This window comes from Papio anubis, chromosome 4, assembly GCF_008728515.1.
Source record: "Papio anubis isolate 15944 chromosome 4, Panubis1.0, whole genome shotgun sequence".
In the NCBI taxonomy this organism is placed as follows: Eukaryota; Metazoa; Chordata; class Mammalia; order Primates; family Cercopithecidae; genus Papio; species Papio anubis.
The window spans coordinates 60,658,628-60,680,077 of NC_044979.1; the positions used below are offsets into that span (position 1 = coordinate 60,658,628).

Below are 21,450 nucleotides of genomic sequence, written 5' to 3' on the forward strand. Positions count from 1 at the left end.
CCCAGCAAAGAAGAATTTGAATCTCTAGAAAACTAATATTGTTGATATCTTCTCAAGAACAAACAGTATTTAAGAATGTTCCACCTCACACCCATTCACTTCACAGATGGTTTTGCACACTTCTTTGGTATTTTATAAGTGGTTTAGGGTATTTTTCATTGTTTTAAAATAATTCTGTTTTATATAACATGTCTACAAATAAGATCCTTTGGTTCATTAAGACCCTAAGTTCATAGTATCATAGTATGTTAATTCAATTCTGTATAGCTAACATATTTAATAATTCCAAATACATAAGTGTGTGTGTGTGTGTGTGTGTGTGTGTGTATGAACAAGGAGGATTTTACCATTTCTGGGCCAATAAATCTTGGCTCTAATACATAATATTACCTGTGGTTTTCTGCACAGGTTGCCATAAATTTGGAGACCAAATATAACAACCAAAATATGGTAGGAAAGTATGAAATTTCATATATATGGAATATGTGAGCACTTACTAATTTATTAATGTCTTCTCTAGTAAAATCATTTTAGTTCCTACTAAATAAAATAAGAGGAAAGTTTTTCTTTCCTAAGTATAAGGTTGACTAATGTGCAAATTGAATGGTAGCAATACTTTCCTTACTTGTAGGTCCAAGAGAGTTTATTTTCAAAGTTAAAAATCAGCAATGAGGCGTCCTCTCCTTCCCTTCACCCTGCTCTTCCAACCCGGAGAGGGGAAAATACAACTGTATCCTCCTCAACTGCTGGAGCATCTCCATGAATCTACACAGCTGAGATGTTGATTGAGAGTAGTTGTCTCTATTTTTAACAATAGCAAGGCTTTTATAGGAAACTCAGGGAATGAAACAGAATTATCATAGGAATATACTTGCAAAGTCAATTCCCACTCCCCTTGCCAGGAACTATCTCCCTGAAATTGGCAGTTTCACTCTAGATATTGAAAGCAGATAGTGTTTCCTCAACCTAAACCTGGTAAAGATCTTTTCTGACCATGCTGTTTCCTCTCAGGCCCATAACATTTATTTCTCTGAAAAAGGCAAGATGAAATTAGGACCGCTTGCCATGACCTTACTAAACCCTGTGGTCACATTACGGGTCACTACCTAAATGTAATTGAGTAGAATTTAATATGTAGAGGATTTTATGCATGACCCTATTTAAAAAAAAAAAAAAAAGATAAAATAGGGAGTGAAAGACTAGGAAATAAGTGAGGGAAGATAATGAAGAACTAAAAAAATGTGTCTTCTTCTGACAGTTTAGGAGACTATTAGAATGAAATTGTCACCCTCTTAGTGCAAAACAAAAAGTTTTATGCTCTGGGATCACTGGCAAAGTAGTAAGGCATCAGTTCCCAACCTTTTTGGCACCAGGGACTGGTTTATTTTTCCAAGGGGGTGGAGTGGGGTGGGGGGGCCAGGGAGCGGGGGATGGTTTTGGGATGAAACTGTTCCACTTCAGATCATCAGGCATTAGATTCTCATAAGGAGCACACGCACTAGATCCCACACATGTGCAGTTAACAATAGGGTTCAGCTCCTATGAGAATCTAATGCCACAGATACAACAGGAGGTGGAGCTCAGGCAGTAATGCTCACTGGCCTGCAGCTCACTCCCGCTGTGAGGCCTGGTTCTTAACAGGCCACAGACTAGTGGCAGGGGTCGGGGGTTAAGGACCCCTGTAGTAAGGAATTCTTCCCTATGAGGTCACACAGGGACTGTCAAAAGACATAAAACTCTCCATTTAAGTCCCCTCATGCCTCTTTAAACTGCCCCATCAATTTTCACCTGAAACTTTACCATTGCTATCCTCTTCTTTTAAACAGTCTCTGCTGACACCAGTCTCTCTAATTTTTAAACTAATTCTCTCAACACCTTTTATTTAAATCCCTAAAAGCAATGATATAATAAAGTTGAAGTAAATTTTGGCTGCTGCCCAATTTCTGTTCTAAAAATTCCTCCATTCCTCTTGCAAGGAAAAAAAAAAGGTTACTCTGAATAGATATTTTAAAATATTAGGGAGATCAGAGCCAACTGAATTTCATTTTAGTTACTCAAATTCAATTGCTCATCAGATGAGAAAAGAAATTCCATAAGCAAAGCCACTGTGGATTTTAGAAGGTAGCAGTTTTTGCACTCTCCCTTACTCAAGCTATGTTTCGATAAACTGAGAGCTAAGTCTTCCTTTGTAGTGAGTTAAATCTAGAATCAAAGTTACTTATGATCAAATCACAATGACTACAACACAAAAGAGACACATTATTATAATACATGCATGCTATATTTGGAAAATTATTCTAAGAACAAAAATGAAGTAACTTACTTGCAAGTGAATGGAAGTCCATTATTCCTAGTACATCTATTAGCACATTGGTCTGCAGTATTCACTTTTTTGGTTTTTATCTTCAGTGCTGGATCTATTTTGATTAGGGTAGTCTTTGCTGATTTTTTGAATTCATGAATTGTATTTCTTCTTTTCTTATGTCCCTCTATTAAATACAAAATGTTTGAAAAAAATAAACATTGGAGAAATGTTTTTAAGGTTCATATATTAAAAAAATCCCAAGAATCATCTACAAGACAGTGATTTTACCTAACAATATACTAGATTTCCAGGGGTTAGAAGCAGAGTGAGGTAGGGAATAATTAAGAGAAAGAGAGGAATATTGTAAACACGTAAAAACAAATAACTTGTCATGTAGAGTCATTCATTTACATTCTTTCAAATTAGGGAACTTTTAAAAATCAGGACAGAGTTCACACTAAAGAAATAAATAACATGATATTTTCCAAACATCATGAAAGCAAATATCAGTGCTAGAAGCATATCATATCATGCTTTATAATTAAACTTTTCATTTCCTTCTACAGTTGGTCCTCATGTACATTATAGTATTTAATGAGATAAGCCAACACAAAGACAGGTGAGAAATTTCTCACTAAAAACTGTGCAGTGGACAAATTCTTCTGACCTACTCTTTAAAGTCTTTCATATTATTCATATTTTAGCCCCTCTCTCCTCATTTAATGCATAAATGTTTTCTATGCTTTTGGACACTATTTCTTGGTATCACTGAACTATTTGTCTTGAGATCAAGCCAAATGCTGTAAATCAAATGTATGTAAAACTTCATCCTTTAATGTAGCAATATCATTTTTCTTCATGAAAATACAAGGCGCCTGGATAGCATGAAGCCTCCTACTGAAAACCTGAAAAACAGAACTAAAACATTCTAAAAGACTTAATCTTATGGATAACTTTAGTGTATCAAAAACTTGTTCTCTGTATTCTCCATTTGCCCAAAATAGCTCCAATCTGTTAGTGATCAGCATCTTCACAATGCAGATCAAAATGTTGAATAGAATGCAACTATTGTGTAATAAGGATAGATGTGCTTGTGCTCCTCTGCCTGTCAATTCTTTTCGAACATGCTTATACTAAAGGCGGTAAGGATACATTCATTTTTCAGTCAAAGAAACCAAGACATAGAAAAAAAATTAATTGACCACTTAGAATATCTCAGATTGGAAACCCAGCAGGCTGGCTTAAAGACCACCACTCTGAACCACTGACCATGCCATCTGTATCTAAGAATTGCTAAGATCGTAATGGAAATATGGCATGCAGCATTTTCCTGAAGATTTGGTTTAGAGCTAGCAGTAGAGAAGAAATGTGGATAGTAGAGCAGGAAATACATTCCTGATCTGTATCTGTGTTGAAATGTGTCAAAAAAGGAGAGTAAAAATTTGTGTGCACGTAATTTGGAAATACACCTAGCAGAGTGAGGTACCAAAAATGCCATCATACTCTAAGTTTGTCAGCAACCACTGGCTCCAGTTGGTTTATGAGATGAGCAGATGCTACTAATTAGTGTCCATCCTAATTTGAAGGCTGCAATAAATTAGAGAAAACATGAGGTCCTCTAAATTTCTGAATCTCTGTAAAACTCCAAAGCAGAGTCTCCAAAAGATAATATTAATTCTGCAATGATGCTTTCATTTTTAATTTTTATTTGCCTTACAGGATAGAATGGCTATGGTACAACAGATACAGTTTATAAGACATTTTAACATGAAAATGAAATTAACCAAAAATTCTGTCAACATGTTATTTATTGAGCATGGACCAAATGCCTTGTATAACACTGGCAATCTTATTGACTTGCCAAATGACTTTAATTACCTAAAATGTTAACACCCCAATTTCTCAATCTAAAATATAAAAGTTATGTTAACTTGATAACCTTAAGTAAATGTTTGAAAATCAATTTGGATTTTTTAAATGTTATAGATATGCAAAGTTTTAGTTTTGTTTTTGAAATTTTATCCTTTAATCTCTGGCATGAAGAAGGAACTGTTATTCTTCCAAGCAAAGAAGGCATAAATCATTTCAAATTTTGGTTTCTGTCACAGAACCATGTTAATAGGAGATAAGTTTTTCCATTAAGAGTTTCTCTTTCCTTTGACCTTATTACCCTATTTCTAAGGTGCTTTGAAATGCTTCATAGCATAATAGTTATATAATTTCCTGTATAAATTTGAATGTTTCTTAGAAATAAATGATAGTTAATGGATGAAAAAAAATCTATGAAACAACTGTTCACCAAAATAGAAGAGTTTTGTACACATATTTCTCAAATATGTGTATAATTATATTAACTAAAAATATAAAATTGAAGTTGGCCTGATGTATTTAGTATACACGTCTAAGTGTGAGGGAAAAGCATAAAAATCAAAACGTCTAAGACAAACATTAAATTGTAATATATTTTAATGTATCAAATGAAACAAAATCTCTGGTCAATGTTCTGGTTTCTTTTCCCAATGCCACGCAAAATGAAGGCAAGCCATGAAGAAGATTCTGGAGAGCGGAGGTCTCCATGGAATTGTTGATTGTATTTAATTCTGAATCTCCTCAGTTGTCCTACTGAAATGTGTTTATGTTTTGTTGTACCTCATAAAAACAGTCTACCCTTGCTTGCTGACAAATTTTCCAATCACTACCTTTCATCTAAAGATCAAAAAGCATTTTGAAAAACAAATAAATCTATTATTTCCCTTTACTAGATAATAAATATAAGTGAAAAACTTGTCTGGGGCTACAAAGCTATCAGGGGCAATCAGAACCAGACACCAGAATTCTTTTCTCACTATTTTGTTCTCATGACATAGAAACTTTCCCTTTTAATTAAGTCATTTATACTAAGCCAGTAACTAATTACTAAAAAATATGAAGTTGGAGCTAATTGTACATCATGTAATCCACACATCTATAAAATTAATTCCTTATTCAATAAAAGAAAAATTCAAAACAGAAGTCATTCAAAAACAGCATCTGAAAATAAAATTCCTTTGCTGAAAATAGTTTCAACTTTCTCTTCCATATGTATTAACAACTGATGCTTGTTTTACTGAAAACAGTTAAAAGCCAAGCTTAATTTGGGAAGAAACTCAAAAATATCTTTGGATCAGATTTGTCCCTACTATTTTTTGTGCGTGACTGTTAGCTGAAGTGTATAAACAAAATATTGAAATGAAATCAAAGGGTGAGAGATCACTACAAATTTGTCATGCTTTCCTGTGCTTTAAATTACAACTCCTTTTTCCTCTTCTCCCAGTATGGTAAACCATTCTGGAAGCTATATTTCCTGAAGAACCTAAAGTCCCTGTCTTAGAGCTGAAATCATTAGGATCCTAGTGAAAACCTACACACAGAAAGTAGGGTCAAATGTATCAAGGTGCTTGAAGAAAGACACATTTCTCCCTCTAGTCCCAGCACCTCACACTCATTTCTCTCAGTACCTCATATATTTTCTTCTCTGTGTGGACTAACCATTTACTTCAAAGGAAAATCATGCAAGGAAAGGATTTGCAGGGTGTGGAAAGAAGCAGGAATCTGGCTCCACATATTCTGAGAAACCTATCCACATGATTAGTGATTAACAGTTTGAAGTGGCAAGATGTTAAGATGAAAGTACACAAATAATTAAAGGAAGGGAATGGTTGGGACTGGAGATTGTAAACTCTCCAAAGCCAAGAATTTCAAATAGAAATCTAAATTTTCGTTATTATCTAAGACATGGATTTTTGCAAATTGGCAGTCATCTCCCCTTATTTAGAGAAGGCAACAATATCACAAATAAAGATACCAAGAAGACAGAGACTGTGCCAGATGTAAATCAAATGCTGGTATTTGAGAAGCTGCACCATCATCTCTTCCAAGGGGATTTACAAAATGAAGTGATGTCCAGTGTCATTTGAGGGGCCTCCCTAGGTATTTTCTTCCTTCTCCTTCTTTCCAGTTCTTATTTAAGGCTTCATTCTTCTAGAAGCCTAATCCTGGCCTCCACCTTCACAGTCTGTTTGTGCCTACAACTTTCCTTCCACACAGGAACTGAAGCAACCACACTGAAGAACAACTTCAATCAAGTATCTTTTCAACAAAAAACTTTCAGCTGCTCCCATGATGTTCATTTTAAAGACCACATGGTTGAGCATGACATTCAGTCCTATCCATTCTACCTCATCTTACTTTTCCACTCACAGACAATATTCCGCATCACATGCCCAGTACTTCTGTCTCAAATGCTTACCTTCAGTTGCTGTGTGGGGTCCTTCCTGGGACATTCCTTATACTTATGAACCTCTGTACTTTGGCCCACTTGTGTTCCTGCGCTAAGGTACTGACTATTCTACCATCTATCTTTTCATATGGACTTTAGTACCATATGACCCCTTAACCTGGTTTGATTCTCTATGCTAGAAATGAACTCTCAATCATAGTACAAAGTATTTCTAACTGGTTTTTTTTTTTTTTAATATATCACTTAGTTAAATGATTTTTTAAAATTAAGTTTCAGTTGATTTCGCTGCTGCTGGCTTCAATATAAATGAAAAAAGAAAAAAAAAAACACGACATAGTTCATTCACATAGATTTGGGTAGGAACCTCAGCTCTGTCCCTTAACTCACAAAGAAATAAGATAACTGAGGTCTTTGAACCTCAGTTTCCTCAGGCAAAATGAGTCCAATAGTGCCAATCTTATTAGAATTAAGTAAGATATACTTTACTACTTGGTTCATATCGGTTGCTCAACAAATTTAAGTTCCTTTCTCATTTGTTCATCTTTACATCCCCCACATACTCTTGAACATTAGGTGTTCATTTAATGCTTATTTTATTACAGAGGATTGGATATTTGTTTCCCATGTAGCTGGGAGTGAATAGAGGGTAATTCTAAATAGGCTAACTCCATCCAAAGATGGCTTGGGCCTTTTATATTGAATATTTCTTAAGAAGCTTTTAAAAAAAGTATCTCTATAATGTATTCTGTTGATAACTGGTTGTCAACTTACAGTATATACTTCTTTCCTAACAATGTGTTATTTTATAATATGTACAAATATAAATTCATAGAATAAATAATTACAATCAAAGCTAGTAACAACAACAAAAGAAACCTCTAAATAGTCAATACTAAATGACATTTAAAAAAGAACAAACTTTTATGTGTTTAAGAGGCTACCCATGTTTTTTATTTTAAAGGTTATTTAAAAAACTATCAAAATAAACTGGCCACCTAAACAAAGGCGGACCCTCCTTTGATGACAGTTTTAGAATTATCCACTTCAGGAATTATTCACAGCATATTTGTAATTCCCAACTGGACTCTCCTTGCCTGCCAGCACTCTTGGGCTGCATTCTGCCTGTACTCAGGAAACACAGTCATTTCTACATTAGGCAAGTGAAATATAATTATAAATGTATGTCTCCTGCCAAAAGTTCATAATGCATGCCAAAAACAAATAGAAACTGCCTATGGTTGATCTACTGTTTGGGTTTTCCACACTGTGTTCCCCTTACATTCGCACAGATGAATTCAGGTAACCAGATTCTACTTCAGAACAGTGACATTTTAATCTTTAAAAATGAAAACCCTCAAAATATTAGCCATTATTTCAATTTAAGCTCAAAATCCCCTAAACCAGCAGTTGTCTGTGAAACTTTTTTTTTTTTTCTTCTTCATCTTGAGATGGATTCTCTCTGTTGCCCAGGCTGGAGTGCATGGCACAATCTTGGCTCACTGCAACCTCCACCTCCCAGGTTCAAACAATTCTCCTGCCTCAGTCTCCCGAGTAGCTGGGATTACAGGCGCCCGCTACCACGCCTGGCTAATTTTTTGTATTTTTAGTAGAGACAGGGTTTCACCGTGTTAGCCAGGATGGTCTTGATCTCCTGACCTCATGATCCGCTCGCCTCAGCCTCCCAAAGTGCTGGGATTATAGGTGTGAGCCACCGCACCCGATCCTGTGAAGCAATTTTAACATGACACATCTCAAGCATGATAACCTGCTTGATTTGAACTCACTTCTTTTTAACTTCTTCAGAAATCTTACCTAAATGCTTTCAAAGTGACCCTTCCAAACAGCGTCATTTTCCAAAAGGGCCACTTCACGAAATAAAAGAAAACCAGGTGGGTTGAATGATTTTCCTTTTCATTTAGCAAATTCTTGAGGTTTTTAACCTTTGTACCATATCAAAAACTAGATCTGACGCCTGATAAATTTCATATTTAACATCTCAAAAGATACAGCCAGTTTCCTTTTTTATATTGTAAAAAGGCCATGTCTCCATCTGGGCATTTGTTCCACTCTTTTATTCCCCTGTGCCCACCCTTGATATTCACTGCCTTCTCCCGTTGGCACTTCAGCCTCTACAATGATAATACAACAAAATACAGATGTTTCCTCTTGCCCTGATAACAAGAGAAACTTCCCAAAGCAGCAAATGAGTTCTCTAAACCTCCAGGCAATATGAACTTTCAAGCGACTCCTCCCCAACCGGCAAACCCAAGGGAGAAAGTGGGAGACAGAGAGGGGCAATTCTGCAGCTTTAATCAAAGTCTTCATGCACTGCAGTTTCCAAAGGGCAGACATCCACACCCAGAAAGGATAAGATCTTCAAAAAGAGGCTTTCTCTTTCATTTTTATGATATGCAAATAATCAGTTTATTCTGCCTCCTGAAAATGAAAACCTGTACAAAGTTGTAATTTGGCCCCAAATGTTGACTAGGTGATGTGGAATAGTGGATTATTATGAAAAAATTTTCTCTGGAAAAAGATGACTTCCTGCTGGACTGACCATCACTCTGGCCTCTTCAGACCAGACCCTCTCTTTAGCTTTAAACTAGTCCAAAGCAGCCAAGTTCAGCCAGTATTAGCACTTCCTCCCTATCCCATAATCCACAACTATTAGGCTAAGTGGGACAGGGCTTGGGTTGGGGGTGGAGGGGAGTTGAGGGAAAGTTAATTATCATTTTAAATGCTATTCAAACAAACAAAAAAGAATGTCAAAAGCAAGCATAATGAGAGCTTTTAGAAACCTATACTACATACTGAGTTCAGAAAGGATGCTGGGAATAGGATAAAAAGAGGGTGTTAAAAGGAATAGGGAAGGTTAGCAGGAGACTTAAATACTAATAATAATAAAGAAGAAGAAGGAAACTAACCTGCATAGGGGATGGCGATGGGGAGCAGGAGGAGATGCAGGAGGACATGCTGTAGCAGCAGGGCTGGCAGGAGTTTGGTCACCCACATGGTGCTGCTGGACGGGCTGGCGGATCCCTCTGGAGGAGATGCCTGGGTGAAAGAATCCTGTTCGGAGTCAGTGCCTAAAAGAGCCCGTCGGCTCTGAGCTGCTTTTTATTGCGATGAGCTAAGTTTGTTGTGTGATTAACTGGAAAGATCTAGGTCTGAACTCCCTCTTACGGTAAGAAACTGTTTAACAACAGCCCTTTACTCTCTTCCAGCCCCCTCCTTTCCTCACTCGCCCCCCCACTTCAACACCACCAAACAGATCCCTGCACTCCCCCATTCCCCGCCTCCCCCCAACCCCACGCTTAGGAAAGAAACTTACAAAGAAAAGGTCACCTGGCCTGAGGCCAGCTTCAATTTGGAAGCTGGAGCTCCAGATCCCAGTGGCTCCTATCCGAGTAAGGCAGGGAGGAGCAAGGCTGAGCCCAATAGCTAAATCAAGGCACAGGCAGAGGACCATTCGCTCAATTTAAACAGGAAAATACATGTGTTTATATATCTATTTGGGAAAAGAGGAAGGGGAAGCAGCATAAGAAGAAAGCGAAGAGCTGTCTTTCAGCCAAATGTGCCCCAGCTCCTAATCTGTCTAGTTTTCCTGCTAGAGCAATTGAGGGATTCAAAACACTGATACAGGTTCTCTAGGGGTTTAGAGACCTGGGAGAGGAGGGAGAGGGGCCAGGGAGGAGAGCCCAGGCAAGTCCAGCCCAGGTAGAAAGAGGTTAGATAAGAAAAGGGTGTGGTATTGTGGGGCCAAAATAAGCAAGCAAAACAAAAGCACGCAGATTGTCAGATGAAAAATGTACCCCTGCCCCATGGGCTCAGAGAAAGCAGTTTTTTTGTTTTTGTTTTTATTTTCCCCCCACAAATTGTGCTAAACTCACGAAATACCACACGTTTTCCCAAAGGATACAAAATAAACTTGTCTGATCTGACTTTTTAAGAGAAAGTCCAAGAAACAGTCATTGTCCACAGCCTGTCCCTGACAGGTAAATATGCCATGTGTCCTTGTACAGGCACACACGTGCACACAACACATATTCACACATGTTGGTGTGTACATACGTATGCACTGGCTAGGACTGACTTTCACCGGAAATCCCTCAAGCTGTTTGAATTCATGAGTGTTGACTATGCCTCTCTTTTCCAGCTTCATCCGCCTGTACATGACAGCCAGCTTCCCAAAGTGTAAGTGGAAGGATGAGGCGCTTGTATGGGGATAGAGGGACTGCTAGGTATCAAATCTTTGTAAGGTCATTGCACAGACCGCTCACTTGATTCAGAGATTTTGTCTTTGCACCCAGAGGTGGATGCTCTGGTAACTTTAAGCCAGAGCCTGCTTTATTTCTAATGGATGCTGAGGGAGAGTTGCCCCTGTGTCTCTCTGAGATGGATATTATTAGAGAACAGTGCCCCTGTCCACAGAGGAAGAGAAAGCAGGCCGAATGTCGGAATGACTAGAGCAGTGTGTAGCTGTACAGAAGTAATTGTGGGGCTGAATTAAACTCATCCACAGAACAGCCTTCCCTCCACATACCACCTTCATTTGTCCTCCAGCTCCCCTACCCCAACTTTCAGGGAAAAACGACCTGCCTGATAAGTCCCTGAGGTTGTGGGATATCTGGAGAAGCTAGGGATTAAGCAAATTCCTTTTGAAGGATCTATTTTATATGACCCATTTCTATTGCTAATCCTTCTCTTTTATCATTTTCTCCTTACTTAAAATTCATTTGTCAGCCTCTCTCTGGTGTCCCCAGGATCCATTTTACTTTCTTTTTACTGTTCATTAGACCTTTTGGGAAATCTCAGTTCAATGTATTGCCTGACCATGACCCTGAATTGCTCCACTGCATCTCTTGTGCTCTATTAAGGTGTAGGGGCTCAGAAAAATGATACCCCAAGTGAAGACCTCAGAAGCAGCTCTCTCTGACCTTCTCTTGCCCTCCAGTCTCCGGCCCTTCATTCTTCCCAAAGGCAAGCCGTAGAAACTAGAATCCCTCTTTCCCAAGGTGGCTCCTAGAAACCAGAACCCTTTTTCCCAAACCAGCCATAAAACCTAAACATATCACTCTAACACCTCAACTTTCTGTGTGAAATCTGGCCATAAAGACATTATCTGACCTACCTTGTTTGATCGTAGCTCATAAGACCCCATTCCAGAGAAGGTCTTGCCCCATAGCCAGAAGGAATGAGTGCTGCACAGATATACCAGGAAGAATCTCACCTTGCCAGGCATCCCCACTCAGTTTGTTAGCATGAGATCATATTCCCTTTGTCCAGTTGTATTTCTCCACACCTGCCCACACTTTGTTGAACCTAAGCATAAAAATGGACAATTTCTTTTGTAACTTTGGGTCTTTGTTCTAAAGGCTCTCGTGTTGTATAAAATTATGATCAAATAAATGTATATGCGTTTTTCTCCTATTGATCTGCCCCTTGTCAGTAATTTTTTTAGCAAAACTTCAGTGAGCAATGGAAAAGTTTTCCCTTGGCCCAACAAGGGATTAAGACTGTTTTTAAAAGAAGCTAGATTTTTCTGTAAGTAAATTCCTGTAGGTAAGGAAAGAAAACGAACAGTGTTTCTACTTATTTTTTTCTCTCAGAAAAAACTAGAGTCAGGGTTGTAAATTATTGTTATAAGTTAGGAGCAAAATCCATCCAGGATAAGGGGTTCAGGACATTAGAAAACTGAATAAACTTATTTATTAGGTCACACGTTTTGAGGACTTTTTTTACTGTCATATTAAATATGGTAAATACAACTAAAAACCTATATAATTTATTTGTATTTCTTTTTGACAAAAATTATTTGGTCTTTCTTTACTGAAATTGTGGCTGATATGCACTGAGCTCTTAATGTATGCTAAGCATCATATTACATATCATTGAAAATTATTTAATTCTTACAACAAGTTTAAAATTATTAAAATTCTCATTTTATAGTTGAGGAAACATAGGTAAGTTATTTTTATTCTTAAATAACTTGCGTTTAAGATCCCGAAGTAATATTCAAGTGTGAGATTCAGATTAGTCATACTCCATAGCATGGTGTACATTTTCTTTAACCCCAGGAGGAGAAGAATCACATGTTCCAGAATATAATCACCAAAATAATAAGTCTAAGACTGGATATATAGGAGGTGCTCCATAATAATTTATAAAATAAATCAATACACAATTTTAAATCTCGTAAAACTATAAAGAAATATTCAAATGAAATTCTAATTATGCTATTAGTTTAGTCTGTTTTGATAACACATTCTCTTTGTTCTTTCTACATCATACACTGTTGTTTTCCCATCATCTACTGATTGCCTTACATAGTCATACATCATTTTATTGCTCTTCACTTTATTGTACTTCACAGATAACGTGTTTTTTACAAATTGAAGTTTTGTGGTGTCCTCGAATTGAGCAAGTCTGTTGGTGCCGTTTTTCCCACAGCGTGTGCTCACTTTGTGTCTCCGTGTCACACTTTGGTAATTCTCGCAATATTTCAAGTAGTTCATTATTATTTTACATGATGATCTGTGATCAGTGATCTTTGATGTTACTGCTATAATTGTTTTGGGCACCACAAACCACAACCCAAACTTGATCCATTAATGTGTGTATTCTGACTACTCCACTGACCAGCTGTTCACCCATCTCTCTCCCACCCCTCAGGCCTCTCTATTTCCTAAAACACAACATTATTGAAATTAGGCCAACTGATAGCCCTGCAATGACCTCTAAGTGTTCAAGTGAAATGAAGAGTTACATGTCTCTTCCTTGAAATCAAAAGGTAGAAATAATTAAGCTTCTGGGGAAAGGCATGCCGAAAGATGAGTTAGGTCAAAAGCCAGTCCTCTTGCACCAAACAGTTACCCGAGTTGCGGATGCAAAAGAAAAGTTTTTGAAGTAAGTTAGAAGTGCTGTTCCAGTGAACACACAAATGATAAGAGAGCAGAGCAGCCTTATTGCTGATATGCAGATAATTTAAGCAGTCTAGATAGAAGATCAAACCAGCTGCAATATTCCCTTAAGCCTTAGGCCAAAGCCACAGCAACACTCTGAACATCAAGCAAGACTCTCCATCAGCGAAAAGATTACCACTCACTGAAAGCTCATACGATCGTTATCATTTTTTAACAATAAAGTATTTTTAAGTTAAGATATAGACATTTTTAAACATAATGCTATTGCACACTTAATAGTCTGCTGTGTAACTTTTATATGCACTGGGAAACAAAAAAAATTCATGTGACTTGCTTTATTGCGATTTTTGCTTGATCACAATGGTCGGAAGCGAAACGAGCAGTATCTCCAAGGTAAGCCGGTACTTCTTAAGTGTTAAACAGTTTGTATAAATCCCCAAAAAATTGTGTCTGAAAAGTTTTTGATAAAATAAAATAACTTGTAAAGAGATTACTTTAAATATTGCAGTTTATGTAAATACTGAAATGCTAGGTGGATACTCATTACCCTATAATACCATTTTAAATCTGTCCTATGATTGAGGTTTCTAGTATCATGGATACTAGATGGATTTAATGGAAAAGCCTCTATTACTGAGCTTTTTAAAAGACTGCTGCTTTAACACAGTATCTTTCTTTGTCTTAAGCTCATGTTTCTCCACAAGTGATGCTTATAAGTTCGTTCGTACGTGGGGAATAAACTGACATGACCTTATGATCTGCAGATTACTAATGAGTTTTGTATTCTTGAACTGGTTATTTTGTTTACTAAACGCCTGTGATTACTAATGCGTTTTGTGTTCTTGAACTGTCATTTTGTTTATTAAATGCCTGTCACATGCCAGGTGCCATTCTGTTTCCGCTACCACTTGGACAGGCTCAGCTTAGTCATAGGCCTGCTTTCAAATCCCAGCTGAGTCACTTACTAAAACAATTACAAATTGAGGGAGCTAATTTATTGCCCTAATACCTCAGTTTCCCTATCACCAAAATGGGACCCTATGTGTCAGGTGCTGTACTAAACACTTCATACATATTATCTCACTTGCCCTTACACCTTGCCTCAGGAAAAAAAAAAAAAGGTATGTGTATCTAAGAGGTATATCTTATTATTGTCATTGACTTACAGGTAATGAAATCAACATATAGAGATGGTGACTTGGTTTAGGTTAAATTGTTAATGAAATGTGATTTGAAGACACCAGCTATCCAGGTATCAAATCACTGCTATCAAACACTATGCCACATTGAAAGAGATCCAGATTAAGAAATTTCCAGCATTGCTTCTATCTTTAAAATTAGATTATCCTACTTCTCTGAATTTTTAGTGGCCACTATACTTCTATACAATTCTTACCTTCCAAACCTATGAAGGAAGCATTTGTGTAACCTTTGGTATTGCTTACTTTTCCTATACGACCATATCTTCTCATTCTTTTCCTGTTTGTTGATTCTACCCTCTAACTGGTCATTTTTTTATCTTTAGACCTCACCACTGAATATGTTGACTACCTTTAGTGTAGGAAATATTACAAAATTCACTACAATTTGAATCAGACAAAAACCACTTTAAACATGAAACAGAAACTAAAATCTATATGACACAAGCAAGCATGATGACATATCTATTTGCAAAATTATTGAAGAGTGGGTACAACATTCATGCAGACACCTAGACCTGTGATGTCTAATATGGTAGCTATAAGCCACATGTTCCTATATATATTCAAAATTAAATTAATTAAAACAAAACCTCCTCTGTTGTGTTCAGTAATCACATACGTGTGGTTGGTGGCTCCCACAGTAGGTAATGCAGATACAGAATATGTCCATCATCGCAGAAAGCTATGTTAGATAATGTTGATCTAGTCTAAGATGATTGGTGTAAATGTTGTCTAAATGTGATTATGGGAAAAGCAAGATAATGACTATTAAAGGTGTAATTTTAAAAGATACTAAAAAGTTATCTGTATGTTGGTGGCACTTGAGTTTGAAATCCCCCTTTCTTTCTACCAGTAGTTTGCATAGTATATTATGAACCAGGATAACAGGATTTTGATTACTTTGTCTTTTGAATACAAGGTAACAATGACTGAAGATAGCTCCTTGTTCGGAGAGTATGCCAAGCACTTACCACAGACACAAGTCCAGAGAAAATGGTTAAAGAAAAGTGTTTTAAAATAGTTATGTCTAACAAAACACCTGTCTGCTAAGGAATGTGATGCAATCTATAGAGTCAAGTATAGAGTCTCTGGGAATTTGGTGAGTCTTTGTCCGTTACATAATAAAAATGACCTAATTGAAAGCAACTTACAGGACTTCAGTACACATTATAATTATAGACTTAATGTAAAGGTTTTATTTTTATTAATTCATCATTGATTAACCACTAAAAAGACTCTAATGGTTACTCAGTCAAATCATAGTCTCAACCACTCACGCATGGCTTTGCCACACTCCCAGGAAATCTGTTGCAGAATTTGTGGTGAGACCGCAAAGCAACATCCAGGAAAATGACAGTAACAGTTAAAGTACATCATCACAGGGTAGGAATTGTCATGTATGTAAAAATAGCAGGGTTATTTTTTTTCCTCTAGAAATATGCCATATATACTTAAACAGCATTTTTATATTGTTCACTATGACTATAAAACAATAGCAGGGTACATATTAAAAGAAATTCTTCTCAAACAGAAAAGACTGTCATGACTTGAGCTGTGTTTTGCCTTTTGGGAGTAAAGAGAGGATAGGCGTTGAGAACACCAGGAAATCTGAGCTAAAACTAAACTCTGATGCTGCATTTTCAGTTTTCTTTTCTGAGCCACGAGGGGCCATTTTCTGAATCCAGGGGGCCCAGTTAACTAACACTCATCACCTTGTGCTTAGAGGCCAGCTTTTATGTATTTCCAGGTGTTGGCTGCTTTGTTAAATCTGGAGTGCCCCCAAACTTATAAAGCCTAAGCACTCCACACCTGGTATATTCGACACTGGCATATTAGTAAAATGCATGAATTGGAGGAATCTATTTCTTTTTTCCCAGTTTAGAATCCAACTATGATAAAATCATTAGTGTAAGAAAATGGGAATATTCACAATAAGGTACTTTTTAAAGCAACTGTTTAATCCATTTATTTTGCATCTTAAAAGCCATGTAATAAAATTGAGGTTTCCCTTTTACTATATGTACATGTTCCATGTTTATTGTGGTCCTGGGGATATCTGAGGGCAATTCCACTTACCAGATGGCACTCAATACCAGGAATTACATTTCAAACCTGGGAGAAAAAGGCTCCACCTGGTGGAGCACTGCTTTTTTGTGTGTACAGGGCCAAGGGTTGGGGGGCAGTGTTTGTTTCTTTATAATATACTATTCTGTACACCAGTCATCTGGTGCATTGGCCCTTCTTAGGAATTACTTAAAGAGTTATTTAGCTAATGCTATGATAGCATGGCCCCATATGATACATTAATCTTGCAACATTTTTTAAATGACTGAATTTATATCTAGTTTATGCTTAATAAGATAGTATGCTTTAAGTTTTTTAAGAAGCTTCTACTTAAATTCCTAAACTATGAGCCTGGGAATCCTCATTCTAAATGGGAGGGTTCTTGGCAGACTTCTTACCATTTTCAAGTTTGTGAGGATTTGCAGTTACTGGACTCCTGGAGACCTGATAGAGCTAAGGGACTATCAAATCCACCAGAAACATTGCTTTATCTAGCCATGGAACAAAGCATGCGAGGAGGCAAATTCATAGTTCCTGACATTTTCTATATTCTTTATTTAATCTTGTTTTAATTATATGTTTTTACAACTCACAATAATGAATATAGCAAAAGTATTGAAAACGGTAAGTGTAAAGGACAGATGAAGTATATTGCCCAATGCTTTAATCTAGTCCTGAATGAAGGGACTAGAAGGGAGAAACACCTCTAGAATGAGCCCAGTGTCCTCATGCTGCAACTCCAAAACAGAATTATGCCTTGCATACTGAATAAGTGATGACATTTAGCAGAACACCCACTATGGAGAGCACCAGATTATAGCTATCCTTAAACTGCTTGTTTGCTTTGCCCTGATAAAAGAAAAAATGTTCATAGAGTTTTCTAAGTCTCTTTTGTGTGGTTAGTTTATTTGCTTGTTTTATGGTGAATAAGAAAGATTACATATGGCCTTCTCTTTTAAGAGTTAAGTAAGAGAATTCTCTTTTTCAGCTGTCTCTGTCCAGCCTCAAAATGATGTATTTATCCTAGGATTTCTCACATTTAAAGGTGCACTAATATTTTTCTATAGTTTTTTCTGTCATTTTCCTAAGAGACAATCTTTTACCTCTCCAAAGTGCTAGTACATCTTATGGTTATTTAGCCATTGTCCCAAATATTACTTATCAGAAAAAAACTTTGTGTCTTGTTTAATTTTTAATTCAGGATTTCTGTACAATATATAGCTTGAATACCCTACCAATTAACATTTCTTGTTAGGGATTTATTTATGTTCTTCCTAACGTACACAATGAGATAGCACAGTGTAGACCAGCTGGTTGAAGTCTTAATTATACCACTTACTAACTGAGAAAACCTGGACAAATTATTTTACTGTATTCATTTGCAAAATGATTATAATAAGAGTTGTAGCAGTTATTTACACTTACATGTCTTACATGTGAATTATAGTGATGATTAGAGAATAAACATGCAAAACACAGATGACATATTTAGTAACACAATACAATTTTATTACTAGTCTTATTAATACTGAAACACTTAAGATAGTCCTTGAGTCATTTAATATCTCAAACAGAAAATACCTAAATTAAAATGCAGAGTGAAGGCATGATCTTGGCATAATGATATTAGGAAATGCCTTAGTGTTTAACAATTATTTAATCCAAAGTATCTGCTAATATTTTACAATAAGTTTTAAGTGAAATTAAACATGAATTTAACTTTGCTGCATGCATCCACACGTTAACTAATGCAGGGAAGCAGAAGAAGCCACAGAATTCCATGTTACAAAATATTGCTAGTAAAAAATTATATTTAAGTTAAATAATTTGGTATTTTAAAATGTAAGAAGTTTTGAGCATACTTAACTTTGCATTGGCATCATTTCTTGATAAATGTCATTAAAATAATTTTCTTGAAGTTCCGTAAGGGGTATATAGCACCCAGGAACTAAGCATTTGTGTTTTGTACCATTAAATCAGTAAAAAGAGAATAAATACCATCATGCCCTATCCAAAAAATTCCTATTGACTCAGCTTCTCATTTTTATTAATAAAATGTTAACTGAATTTGCCTATTTCAAAAGAACTCAAGCTAGCCACTCATTCTATTAATAGAGTACATGATTGACTATATATTGTCCACCTTCTGAGTTAGAGCCTATGGCAGCGTCTGGCATATCTTAGTGACTACCAAAAGATATTTAGCAGTCACTAAGTAGGCTTTAATTGTTTTCACCTAATATATTCAAAGTATTTGATATTCTCATTCAAACAACATTGCAAGGCTGACGCGGTGACTCATATGTGTAATCCCAGTATTTTGAGAGGCCAAGGTGGGTGGATTATTTGAGCCCAGGAGTTTGAGACCAGCCTGGGCAACTTGGTGAAACCTCGTTTCTACACAAAAATACAAAAATTAGACAGGTGTGGTGGTACGCATCTGTGATCCCGACTACCCAGAAGGCTGAGGTGGGAGTGTGTGAGCTCAGGAGGTTGAGGCTGCAGTGAGCCATGAATCACACCACTGCACTCCAACCTGGACGATAGAGTGAGACCCTGTCTCAAAAAAAAAAAAAGATAATAGTAAATTCACTATTTAATTTATTTCACACAGACACATATACACAGACACACATCTGTATATACATGCATACATACACACACCCACAAGAATGCATAAGTAAAATCTGTTCATCAAAACCACCGTGAATTACTCTAAGTCAGTTTATCATTTAGTAGACTGCTAGATTTGTAAGTGACTCAAGGTCTGTCAATTTACAATAATAGAAATTGAAACTGAGAGCAGATTTCTACTTTTCCAGCTTTCAAAGATTCCTATTCTCTGATACATATCTTTAGATATAATTTTAAGACAAAACCCAAGATCTATGCCTATTGGCATTGTATTGAGATTGTGTTAAGCTCTAATAAATGGCATTCTAAACAGTATATGATTTGTAATAGCAGAACTTATGAGCAATATATTAACATGTATTGACACTAGAATTTATTTTTTATAATTGTAACACCATTCATTAATGCATTTATAAGTACATACTTTTAAGTTCTTTTTGAAACATTTATTTTTAGAGACGGAGTCTTGCTATGTTACCCAGGCTGGAGTACAGTAGCTATTCACAGCCACCATCATGGCACACTACAGTTGCAAACTCCTCTGCTCAAGCAATCCTCCTGCCTTTGCCTCCAGAGAGCTGGGACTACGTGTGCCTCCCACCTCAAACAGCAGTCTATAAGTTCTAAATGGAATCTTCAAATTTTTGACTTGAAATAATGAGATATTAATTAGATATTACTGTGCCAAAAACAAATCATGTGAATTTATGTACGAGAGATGTCTATTTCCATAAACCTAAAAGCCCTTTTCTTATATCATCTTTATTGCTGTATACATCTTTCTATTTATTCATTGATTAAAAACATTTATGAAGTATTTTCTAAGTGCTAAAGATACCATAGTGATTTTATATGTTGTGGTAGGCAGAATAATGTTTCCCAAAAATGTCCATGTCCTAATCCCTAGAAGTAGTGATACCTTACATAGCAAAAGGGACTTTGTATATGTGGTTGAGGTTAAGAACGTTGAGACGGGAGATTATCTTGGTTTATCCAGGTAGGTCCATCATATGACTACTTTAAGTCAGAGAACCTTTCCCAGCTGTGCTCAGAGAGAGCTGTGCTGTCTGAATAAGGGTCAGAGGAATGCAACGTTGCTGATTTTGAAGATGGAGAAAGGGGCCAAAAGATAAGAAATATGGGCAGCCGCTAGAAGCTGAAGAAGTTGAAGAAACAGATTATCCCCTAGAGCCACCAGAAGTGAACACTGCCCTGCTGTCACCTTGATTTTATCCCAGTGAGATGCACATCAGACTTCGGAGGTACACTAACAAAGAATACAGCTGTGTTGCTTTAAAGCCAAGTCAGTTTTTTTTGTTGTTGTTTTTTTTTTGTTTTTTATTTTTTTGTAATTTGTTATATCAGCAATTAATACCTAATATCTTCTAAGTATATTTTACTTCTGTGAATGTTTTGTAAACTCTTTAAAGGTCGTAATTAAGTCTTATATTTCATTGTATCTTTCCAAATTACCTATTTCTATGCTTTGCACTTAGTATTAAAGGAAATCTCTGAATGATTGATATAATAAGGAAGGTTTGTTTTTTTAGGAAACTGTTTGTATTGATTAGATTACAATGATAATCTTAACCTCACAGTGGTTTTTGCCTTACCCTGTGCAATGATGCATTAACTGATCTTTGAGAGAAACATTTTGCAATGTGCTGTTTATTCAAGTAATCAGGAGAAAGCACAAATATTACACTTGACTTTGCAGGAAGATTAGCAAATAATAGTGCTGTTTTGAAAGACGCAGATCTGTATCTTTGAAAAGGGAAGTGGCAAAACTGTCTTTTCCTTTATCTATTCAGATTCCTTAGGAAGGAGGATTTTACAACTAGTATTGTCCTTGTTGGAGACTCTTTTATATGTGGCAATCTTCCAGTCCAAGTTTATCTGATACCCTAAGGTTTCCCGCAGCCTCCTCTGGGATGTAGATCCAAAGTTCTTGTGCAAAATGTAACTGAAAAAATGTGGTGTAGCAGTACAGAAACTTGTCAAATAATTTATTAAGAAGAAGCAGAAAAATAGTTACAGAAATTA

General features: G+C 36.5%; 1 protein-coding gene across 5 annotated transcripts in view; it reads right to left on the bottom strand.

The window, feature by feature from the left end:
- HGF (hepatocyte growth factor) overlaps positions 1-10,084 on the bottom strand; it is a 70,805-nt gene extending 60,721 nt beyond the window's left edge. Inside the window, exons 1-3 of one of the 5 annotated variants that reach the window (XR_002521116.2) lie at positions 9,916-10,084; positions 9,509-9,653; positions 2,324-2,489 (exon numbers count right to left, since the gene is read on the bottom strand). Coding sequence is in view for 4 of the 5 variants with exons in the window: in XM_009203538.4 (XP_009201802.2) it covers positions 2,324-2,489; positions 9,509-9,653; positions 9,916-10,053 (449 nt within the window). In the remaining variant the exon portion in view is untranslated. The remainder of the gene's footprint in view (positions 1-2,323; positions 2,490-9,508; positions 9,654-9,915) is intronic. The other 4 variants (XM_009203538.4, XM_009203537.4, XM_009203536.4 and 1 more) reach the window with 4 other exon arrangements.
- Between the last annotated feature and the right edge of the window lie 11,366 nt (positions 10,085-21,450).